An 11,331-nucleotide genomic window follows, 5' to 3' on the forward strand; every position below is an offset into this window, starting at 1 on the left:
ACATCAAAAAGGCAACACTGAACAGGAACTGGGAAATAAACTAGCAGATCAAGAGGCTAAAAGGGCAGCAGAAAGAAGTTTTGTAAAAACCTTGGCACTGGTACCAGACGGTAAACTCGTAGATACAGAAATGGAATTTAAATATTCAAAAGAAGATATGAAATTAGTAAAAGACTTGGGAGCAAGTGAACAAGGTAAGATGTATTTAACACCAGATAATCGTACAGTTATACCTTCAAATCTATTATGGGAAGCAGTCAGAAAAGAACACAACAAAACTCACTGGGGAGCAGATGCACTATATAAAGATCTGAACAAGAGAATAGTAGGCAGAAACCTGTACACTACTGTAAAACAAGCAACACAAATGTGTGAAATTTGTCTGAGAAATAATCCAAATACAACATGCAAAGTACACTTGGGGAAAATTGGAAAGGGGAACATACCAGGACAACATTGGCAAATAGATTTTTCAGAACTTCCAAGAAAAGGGGGGTATAGATACTTATTGGTTATAACAGACACGTTTGCCGGATGGCCTGCAGCGTTTCCCTGTAGAACAAATAAGGCTCGGGAAGTGGTACGAATTCTGTTAAATGAAATCATACCACGGTTTGGGGTACCAGCAATCATATCCTCAGATAGAGGGTCACATTTTTGTGCACAAATAGTACAACACATCAGTAAAATTTTGGGTATTGATTGGCAGCTACACACCCCCTACAGACCACAGGCAAGTGGCCAAGTAGAAAAAATGAATCATTTGATCAAACAACAACTGGCAAAAATCGGTCAGGAGGCAAATTTGTCTTGGGACAAAGCTCTACCCTTAGCTTTACTGAGAATCAGAGTAAAACCCAGGAGCAAAGAGGGCATTAGTCCATTTGAAATTTGGTTTGGAAGGCCTTATCAATTGTCATATCAAGGGGAGGATATGGTGCAAATTGGGGAGGGATACTTACAAGAATATCTGATAGCTTTGGGAAAGCAGATAAATAATGTTCAGAAATTAGTTCTGGAAACACGGGGTAGGGGCCTAGACCAACCAATACACTTGATTAAACCTGGAGATTGGGTTTTTGTTAAGACTCTTTCAGGTGATCCCCTTGGAGAGAAGTGGAACGGACCTTATCAAGTGCTGCTAACCACTTCTACTGCAATCAAAATCCGAGAACAGCCAGTTTGGATTCGTTATTCAAGGGTCAAGAAAGCCTCTGTTCCCTGGACTGTAGAACAACAGTCACCTCTCAAGATAAAAATAACAAGACGACCATGACGGATCTAACTCCGGGGGTAATGATGGTAGCCATGAGTCCAGCTATTTGGACAATACAATGGGACAGGAATTTGCATCTGATCCTAGTCCAGAACATCACTCAGATACTACACAAAAATGATTGTTGGATTTGTACTCAAATGCCAACTTCAGGAGAGAGCAGGGGAACCCTCATAGGGATACCCATCCCCGGCAGCTTACATTTAAAGGTAGACCAAAAATGGGAATCGGGTAACATGAGCACTCAGCAAGAAATTCAAATAGAGGAACCCAAAACATGGTACAATTATACCTGCATACAACGATGCCACATACAGGGAGAGATCAACACCCCATTCTGCAAGAGTAATACTGCCATAGATGTGGGGAAAACAACAGGGTGTAGCAGATATAAAGATTTGTTTGGGGAGGGAAGTTGGGACGAAGATTTACTAGCGGGCTTTAAGGCAACTAATACTAAACCTGACGTTGGGTGGCCGGTGCCTAAAAGTCCTGAGAAAACAGGATGGTATCGGCTGTGCGGAAATCGAGCTTGGAAGGTTCTGCCTTTTGGGTGGAAAGGGGTATGACTCTGGGAGCTGTAATCCCCAATATTACAATTACTGAGAAAATACATCAACAGGAGGGATGGATCAAGACTTTCTTTAGGCGAATTAAAAGGACCCCAAATACTCCCAATCCCATCGTAGAAAGGCCTACTAGCTTTCACCGCTTTGTAAGATGGTTCCTCCCATGGCTTGGAGTAAGTGAATTAGAAAAAGCCATGGTAAACATATCAGCAGTGATAGAAAACATCGAAAATAGAACCACAGATGCCATAAGTGCCCTGCAAACTGAAGTATCGAGCCTATCAAAGGTAGTGATCCAAAACAGACTGGCCCTTGATTTACTACTAGCCTCACAGGGTGGTGTCTGCACAGTCACAAACACAAGCTGCCGTGTGTATATAGACCAAAGTGGTAGAGTCTCGACGGATCTAGAGGAAATTTGGAAACAAACCAGAATATTACACGAAGTAGTTAAAGATGATACTTCCTACGGATTTGAGGAAATGTGGAATAAACTCACCTCATGGCTACCAAATTTATCCTGGTTCAAGAACCTATTTTTCCTAGCTCTTGTGATAGTAGGTGTATGTGTTTTGGCCTGCATAATGATTCAATGCTGCAAGTGCTGTCATCGATTATGTTGGCAATGTAAGAATGGACTGATCTGATGATTACTAAGACTTTTTGATCTAAAAGAAGCAAAAGTCTTAAAAGAAAAGGGGGGAATGATAGAGGGGATTGTAAGAAATGTGAAACTATAACAAAAAGCCTTAATATTTTCCAGTTTTTAGTAGTCTTTAGTACTGTAGCTTGTATTCCTGCATGCATAGTGATCTAACAATATAACTGTTACACTAATCCCTGTTTTCTCATTAAGGAATGTAGTGGAAGGACATGGGCACAAGCTATCACTTAGTCGTTAGACAAAATAATTAAGTGAAACAAAAGTGGTCTTGATTCTCAGCAAATAATTGGGATAATTGTGGGATAAAAGAGACTTCTAAATAACTCTACTCCAGACAGCTCAGCCTTGGGAGGGCAAATGCGCCAAGCTACAGAGATAAGGAGGCACCAAGAGAGCAACAAGACTGGAGCAAAACAACCTGAAGGACACGATGGACGTGATGCTAGAACTGAGTTTGCGCAGAAACAAATGTCAATCAGTGAACAGCGTGATGAAGAGGATGGGCCTTCATCTTGGGACCCCCGAAGACCACTCAAAGATACTAACTGACATGCGTGAAAGATATTTACATATGCTAATTAGTTCCTAGAAATATAATGAATAATGACCTGTGTGATTGTATTTAACCTGAAGCAACAGGGTGTCTGGCGCGCACGTTTGGAGGAGAAATCCCCCATGTGCCCGGCGCCGCAATAAAGAATCCCTGCTGAGCAGTGTACATTGTGCTGTTAGGTTTTTCTTACCGGATCTTCGAATCAGTCCCCCAGCACTCCCAGTCCCTCTCCGCAGAGCTGCTCTCCAGCAGCTCAGCCCCAGCCTGTCCTGGTGCCTGGGGTTGTTCCTCCCCAGGGCCAGGACCCTGCCCTTGCCCTTGTTGAACCTCATCAGGTTCCTCTCTGCCCAACTCTCCAGCCTGTCCAGGTCACGCTGAATGGCAGCACAGCCTTCTGGTGTGTCCACCACTCCTCCCAGTTTGGTGTCATCAGTAAACTGGCTGAGGGTACACTCTAACTCTTCATCCAGGTCATTGATGAAGAAGTTGAACAAGACTGGGCCCAGTACTGACCCCTGAGGGACACCACCAGTTACCGGCCTCCAACCAGACTCAGCGCCGCTGATGCCAACCCTCCGAGCTCTGCCATTCAGCCAGTTCTCAATCCACCTCACTGACCACTCATCCAGCCCACACTTCCTGAGCTTCCCTAGGAGGATGTGATGGCAGACCGTGTCGAAAGCCTTGCTGAAGTCGAGGTAGACAACATCTGTGGCTCTCCCTTCGTCTACCCAGCCAGTCATGTCATCACAGAAAGCTATCAGATGGGGCAGGCATGATTTCCCCTTGGTGAATCCATGCTGACTACTCCCGATAACCTTCTTTTCCTCCAGTTGCTCGTTGATGGCCTCCAGGATAAGCTGCTCCATCACCTTTCCCGGGATGGAGGTGAGGCTGCCCGGCCTGTAGTTCCCTGGGTCCTCCTTCTTGCCCTTTTTGAAGATTGCAGTGACACTCCCCAGCTCCAGGGCCGCTCTCCGGCCCCCGCAGCCTCGGACCCCCCCGCAGCCTCGGACCCCCCCGCGCCTCCGTCCTGAGGGAACTCGGCCCGCGGCCGCCCTAATGGGGGGGGGGGGGGGGGGGGGGGGGGCTGTCCCGCCGCAGTCTCCCCTCCCCGCCGGCCCCGCAGCAGCTCGCAGCGCTCCGGCACGAGCCCCCCACGCCCCGGCCCCGGCCCGGCGCGGGGCTGCTGCGGGACGGCTCCCCGCGCCCGGTGTCGCCCCCCGCGGGTCCCGCTCCCGCCCGCTCCCCTCAGCGGCTCCGGCGCGCGCCCCTTCCCGCCCCACCAGCGAGCCCTGAGGCGAGCGAGGGAGCCGCGCGCCCCGCCCGCTCTCGCGAGAGCGGCTGGCGGCACCTGGGCGGGGCCGGAGCCGCCGCGGCTGCGCCCCCGCCGGTCAACGGCCGCTGCGCGCGCCGCGGGCCGGGGCCGGGGCCGTCGTGTCCCGGCGGGGCGGGCGGCGCCATGTTGGGAGCTTGGCGGGCGGCGAGTCGGGGCCGGGTGCGGCGGGCGAGCGGGGCTGCGCTGGGCGGGGCAGCGTCCTGCGGCGGGGGCCGGGGCAGGGCCGGGGTGCGGGCAGCGCCGGGCGGCTGCGAGCGAGCTGTGCCGGGGGGAGCCCCGGGAGGGAGCGGCGAGGGCTCAGCGAGGGGGACTCTGTGCTGAGGGGCAGCGAGGCAGGCGGCTGTGGGCCCGGCCGGGAATGCCGTGCCGCCGGCTGCCTTCCGGGTGCTGAGGGCCGGGCCGTGGCTGGAGGAGGGACTTGCGGACAAGGGGAGACTCCACCGCGCTCCGATTTCAAGTAGGTCTGTTTTGTTCAGCGCTGGGCACGGGGGCAGCACCGCCAGAGGCGGGCGCGCCGATATCGCCAGGCCGTCTGTAACTTGGACAGCTCTGTTCTGCATATTCACAGACACAGGCACAGCCTTTCCTGCTCTGTATTAAGATTAGTTCCAAGAAGTCGTTTCCATGGACTCCTCCCGACTGCGCTTGCGCGGTGCCTCCTTGGGGTGGTCGTCAGGGTCTTGGGGATGAAGATAGGTGACTCCTCTTGGTCACTGCTAGTAACCTTTGAACTTCACGCAGGCTCAGTTACTTCTGGGCCTTTTCCCAAACTCCGGAACTGGCTACGGCTGGCTTGAAGTGTAGGCTTCTTGTTGTGTAACTCTTCTTTCCAGCCTTATCACTCAAACGGATACAGAATTTGGGGAGCTCAGGAATTTGCCGAGCTGAGCTAGACTAGCATTCCCTAAGTCTTCATAAGCACTGTCTAAGCTTATTTATTTCTTTATTTCTCTTCATCAGGAGGAGGCCCCAGCTTGTGAGGAACACGCACTGTCAGCCGCTGTGGCTGCTTCTCCTGGGCACGAATGGCACGGCCAGCGGGAAGGTGGGCAGGATCCAGCCAGAGTGCGAAGCTGCGGGGCTGCAGCTGGAGGGGGTGGGTGCTCACGATGTCCTTTGCTCTGCTCTGAGCATCTGAAGGAAGGGGTGCAGGCAGGAGCAGGTGTGTGATGCGGCTCAGCACTTGGCTGCGTGGCTGGTGCTGTCACCGGGGTTTTGGCTTTCGTGATGATGGGACGCTCTTTGATGAGTCCAAGCTGGCAGGGAGAGGCTTTGCCCCTCTGGTCCCCGCCTTGCAGTCCATCGACGGGGGAGGGGCGAGCAGGGAGGTTGCCAATGAAGACTGAGGCAAAACTGTTGCTGAGCACCTCAGCCTTCTCCTTGTCCCTTGATAGGAGGTCACCGTTCTCTTTCAGCGGGGTGGGTACTCAATTTGCCACTGCTGCCCTGGATAGTTTCCTTTCCCTGTCTGCCCTAGTGGGGCCTTAGGTCCGACCTTTGGGTTGCTTTGTAGACACACCTCACACTGTTGGGTCACTTGTTTAATAGTTGTATCTAGATTTCGGGCAACCATGAGCTGATTCAAATATTTATGCAGGGCTTCCGTTCCCCAATGAGATTTCTTATGTTCTGCCATAACTACAGCCCATAAGAGAGAAAATGGTATTCTTATCTTACCCTGAGGAGTCTTAGCCCCCCTGTCTTTCTCTGTTTTTCCTCCCAAATCTTCAATTAATTTTTGGTCCTCCTTAGAGTATTTGGGTTCACAATCAATTTGTATTTTACCGCCTGGGACTAAAGGTTGCACCCCCAATCCGCTCTGTTCAGCCACTCTTCCAGCCTCAGGATCTGCCATGGCATTGCCCAGCTGTTGAGCAGTGTCCCCTCTCTGGTGAGCTTTACAGTGCATGATAGCTACTTTCTCAGGTAGTTGTACAGCTTCCAGGAGCTGAAGAATTTCTTCGGCATGTTTGATATGTTCTCCTTGGGTAAATAGGAGTCCTCTTTCCTTCTCTACAGCCCCATGGGCGTGTGTTACCCCAAAAGCGTATTTAGAATCTGTCCAGATATTAATTTTCTTGCCTTTGGCTAGTTCTAATGCTCGAGTTGGAGCTATTATTTCTGCCTTTTGAGCTGAGGTGCTCAGGGCAAGGGCTTTTGACTCGATTACCTGATCCGTAGTGGTTACCGCGTATCCTGCCTTGTGGACACCTTGTTGAACAAAGCTGCTTCCATCCGTGTACCAGGAATCTTCAGCATCTTCCAGCGGCTTCGCTTTTAGGTCAGGTGGGCTGGAATAGACTGCTTCAATCGCTTCCAAGCAGTCATGCGATACTGGTTCCCCTGTGGTCCCGCTGAGGAAAGATGCTGGCTCGACAATGTCAGTAACCACTATTTCTATGTCATCTTGCTCTACCAGGATAGCTTGGTACTTAAGGAACCTTTGTGGTGAGAGCCAATGTCCCCCCTTTACTTGTAATACTGCCGACGCAGCAGGAGATAGCAACACCGTGGTCTTCTGGCCTAGGGTAAACTTAGGTGCTTCTTGGATATTTAATAGCACTGCTGCTGTTGCCCTTAGGCAGCTAGGCCAGCCTTTGCTTACTTCATCCAGCTGCTTAGAGAAGTACACGACTGCCCATTGATGTGGTCCCAGATTCTGCGCTAGGATTCCCAGGGCAAGTCCCTGCTGCTCATGAGAAAATAACCAGAGGGGCTTAGTAGTGTCTGGCAGTCCCAAAGCCGGGGCATCCATTAGCTTTTTCTTTAGCTGTTGGAATGCCTTTTCTGCTTCCTCATTCCAAATGAGGATCTTTTTATCAGATTTTAATAGTTCATAGAGCGGTTTTACCAAGAGTCCATAGTTCTAGATCCAGAAGCAACACCACCCCGTCATTCCCAAGAAGGTGCGGAGCTCCTTCGCTGTCTGTGGTGGTGGGGTCTGGCAGATGGCCTCTTTTCTTGCTGTTCCCAATGTTCGTTGGCCCGCAGTTATCTGGTATCCAAGGTAGTTCAGCGGTTGTTGAGCGATTTGGGCCTTCTGTGGAGAGACTTGATAGCCATGAAGTCCGAGGAAATTGAACAGGCTGACTGTCCACATTATACAAAACTCCTTCGTTTCAGTGGCTATTAATAAATCATCTACATACTGCAATACTGTTCCCGCCTCATGAGGTCATTCCCACTGTTCCAAGTCTTTGGCTAATTGATTTCCAGAAAGAGTGGGGCTATTTTTAAAGCCCTGTGGCACCACCGTCCATGTCAGCTGCGTCTTTCTCCCAGAGTGAGGGTTTTCCCATTGAAATGCAAATAACAACTGACTTTCTGGACTTAATGGGAGGCAAAAGGAAGCATCTTTTAGGTCCAGGATGGTAAACCAGGCCAATTCAGGTGTCAGTTTGGTTAATAATGTGTAAGGGTTTGCTACGACAGGATGTAAGTCCTCCACAATCATATTGATGGCCCTAAGATCTTGTCCTATTCGGTAACTACCATCCGGTTTTCTAACTGGTAAAATGGCAGTGTTATATTCCGATTCACACTCAATTAATAGTCCGTATTTGATGAATCGTTCAATTACTGGTCGAATTCCTTCCCTGTCTTCCATTCTGAGGGGGTATTGCCTAATTCTTACAGACTGTGTTCCCTGCTGAAGTTTGACTACAATCAGGGAAGCACTTTTCGCTCTTCCTGGCATTTCCGTAGCCCATACTCCTGGATATACCCGATTTTGAATTTTCTCAGGCACCCCTGCGTCAACAGGGGCATCTATAAGGGCTAAACTCAAAACTTCAATTAGCTGTTCGCTTCCCACCGGAGTTCTACTTTCCCTTTGTCAAATCGGATTTCTGCTTTGAATTGTTCCAACAGATCTGGTCCTAACAGTGGCCTTGGCAAATCGGGCATATATAAAAATTTATGTACCCCTAGTTGTTTGCCTAATTTGAATTTGACAGGCTTTAGAAAGTATGCCTTTTCACTTTGGCCAGTAGCTCCCTTTGCCGTTACAAAGTCGTCGTCCACAGGTGTCAAGGTTTGATTTAAAACTGAAAACGTTGCCCCGGTATCGACCAAAAATTCTAAGTTCCGTTTTGGCTTCCCTAGCTCTAATACGACCAGTGGATCTGCTAGGGTAGATTCCCCAGGTCCCCGTCAATCCTCCTTGATCTGCGCCTGTGTCCCTTTTCTCCTCTGTAACCTTTCTGGACAATCCTTTTTCCAGTGCCCTCTCTGCTTACACCATGCACATGGATTTTTCTCCAGAGGTCTCTTAAACCCTTCATTTCTAAATCCCTTGCTGTCCTGCAACGCCGCCACCAACATTGGCTTATCCCTCCTTCGATCTTCTTCTTCCCCATTGCTAAATACTCTCTGTGTTTCATCCAGCAAGCTCTCTTCAGTTTCTGCTGTCCGTTGTCCTTAGCTTTTGTGACTTTCTTCTTAGGACTGGCCTAAAAATCGAGACACTAGCTGCTGGATCCCTATTTCTGATCCTGGCTCCAAAGGGGTGTGTCGCCTCATAGTGTCCCGTGATTAATGGAAAAACTCCGAGGGGGTTTCTTTCGGACCGTGCTGGACAGCATATAAAGCTGACCAGGTGATGGTTCTTGGGATTGCTCTCTCCATCCCTTTGACAACCCATTTCCTATATGTATTTAGCAATTTCCTGTGGGCTCCCCTGTTGGGGTCCCAGTGGGGGACCTGTAATGGAAAACCATCCTTGATGTCTTCTCCGGTATTTTTGAGCTGATCACTTGCTAAATCTTGGGCTGTTTTTAGTATCAGCTGCTTCTCAGTCTCCGTCATATGGTCCAACAACAGCTGGACATCATTCCAGTCGGGGTTATGTTGTTTGATAAGGAACTGGAAATGTTTGGTTACCCCTACAGAGTCGCTGCGATAATTCTTTACAGTATTTTTCCATGTTTCTAAGTCAGACGAGGAGAAAGGGACCTTTATCAAAGTACGGCCTCCCTCTGGTCCCACTGCTTCCCTTAAGGGTGCTTGTGTTATTGTACGTTCCCCCTTTCTCCGAGTGCGAGAGGATATTGGGCTTCGCGGAGGAGTTTGCAAGTCACGTTCGTCTCTCTGTGGTATCTCAGCCAGTGGTTTGTAGTGTTCTGGTAGGTCCTTTCCTTCTGTATCCTCTGCCCTGTCTAATTTAAGGCATCTCTGCCCTGTGCTACGTGCTGAACAGCATCTCCTCAATTTTCCTCTCTGTTCTCTGTTACTTTCCCGTTCCAACGCAAGGACCACCGGGTCTTGTGGTAATGTCATCTCACAATCCCTCCACCGCTCAGGATGGTTTCAGAGGGTAAAGAACATATCAGCATATGATGCTTCATCCCATTTTCCCTCCCTCCTTAAAAATAACATTAGTTGTAATAACACATTATAATTTAAGGTTCTGTTAAGGGGCCACTGTTCTCCATCATCTGGCTTGTGCAATGGACACCATTGCTTGCAATACTTGATAAGGGTTTTCTTATTCTCTGTACCACCCGTACCAGCAGTATCTTTCCAGTGAGCAAGTACACAACCTAAAGGGCTCTTCCACAAAATTCCTCCCTGAGAGTTACCCATTCTTATCTCCTTTTTACTTCCTCTCCTGATGAACTTCCATGCAAATTTCTCTACACTGTTTAACAGTTTTCTCCCAGTCCTCTGTCCACGCGTCCCAGATCCCTGGGATTAGGTGCCTTTTCCCACACACCACTTCGCTGTCTCAGGCTCTTGTTGGGACTCTCCCAACCATCAAACTGCGGATTTTGTAAAAGACATTTCAGACATTTTGCTCCCCGCCTACTGGATGCACAATACCACCTTCTTCCACACAGCCTACACGTTAACAACACCCATGCTTGATGGCAAGCTTCCTACAGTCCAGAGGCAAGTCCACACTCCAGGCAGGGGATTTCCCTTGCCTGGTTGCTGATTCTAAGGACTATATCCGTAACCGGAGGCTGTTCCCAATCTAGGGCTACTTTCCACCCTGCCGCAGTGACATACACTCTTCCTAAGGAAAAATGCCCATTTCTTATCCAATAGCTTCCCTCCCTCAGACTTTCCTACGACTCAAGTCCGAACCATTTTAAGAGGGAGTCTCTCGACATACACAGAAACACCGATTATCTTACACATATGTAAAACAAGAAACAAGATGGACACAAAATTCTAAATTCTCTACAGTCACCTTCAGTTGGTGTCCACCCAGCCAGTGGGAAGGTGGGCAAGATCCAGCCAGAGTGCGAAGCTGCGGGGCTGCGACTGGAGGGGGTGGGTGCTCACGATGTCCTTTGCTCTGCTCTGAGCATCTGAAGGAAGGGGTGCAGGCAGGAGCAGGTGTGTGATGCAGCTCAGCACTTGGCTGCGTGGCTGGTGCTGTCACCAGGGTGTTGGCTTTCGTGATGATGGGACGCTCTTTGATGAGTCCAAGCTGGCAGGGAGAGGCTTTGCCCCTCTGGTCCCCACCTTGCAGTCCATCGACGGGGGAGGGGCGAGCAGAGAGGTTGCCAGTGAAGACTGAGGCAAAACTGTTGCTGAGCACCTCAACCTTCTCCTCGTCTCTTGATAGGAGGTCACCATTCTTGTTCAGCGGGGTGGGTACTCTTTCTTTAGCCTTCTATTTCTGGCTGACTTACCCGGAGAAGCCCTGCTTGTTATTCTTAGCATCCCTTGCCAAGTTGAGCTCCAGCTGCGCCTTGGCCCTCCTGACCTCATCCCTACACAACCGGGCAGCATCCCGGTACTCTTCCCAAGCTACCTGTCCCCGCTTCCACTGCCTGTGCAGTTCCCTCATGCCCTTTCGTTTGAGCAGCAGGTCTCGACTCAGCCGTGCTGGTCTCTTCCCTTCCTTGCCTGATTTCTTACACCTGGGGACTAAGAGCTCCTGCGCTCTCTGGAAAGCATCCTTCAAGAAGTGCCAACTCT

The 11,331-nt window shown here is 49.9% G+C and overlaps 1 protein-coding gene across 9 annotated transcripts in view; it reads left to right on the forward strand.

Annotated features, from left to right (window-relative positions):
• Window positions 1-4,511: 4,511 nt before the first annotated feature.
• LOC142360571 (uncharacterized) overlaps window positions 4,512-11,331 on the forward strand; it is a 43,140-nt gene continuing 36,320 nt past the window's right edge. For 3 of the 9 annotated variants that reach the window (XR_012763177.1, XM_075413992.1, XM_075414020.1), the window contains exons 1-2: window positions 4,655-4,862; window positions 5,362-5,497. Coding sequence is in view for 2 of the 9 variants with exons in the window: in XM_075414051.1 (XP_075270166.1) it covers window positions 4,525-4,560; window positions 5,362-5,497 (172 nt within the window). In the remaining 7 variants the exon portion in view is untranslated. Of the gene's footprint in view, window positions 4,561-4,654; window positions 4,863-5,361; window positions 5,498-11,331 lie in introns of those variants that run through there. The other 6 variants (XM_075414011.1, XM_075414051.1, XM_075414036.1 and 3 more) reach the window with 4 other exon arrangements.

Source organism: Opisthocomus hoazin, chromosome 1 (assembly GCF_030867145.1).
Source record: "Opisthocomus hoazin isolate bOpiHoa1 chromosome 1, bOpiHoa1.hap1, whole genome shotgun sequence".
Taxonomy (NCBI): domain Eukaryota; kingdom Metazoa; phylum Chordata; class Aves; order Opisthocomiformes; family Opisthocomidae; genus Opisthocomus; species Opisthocomus hoazin.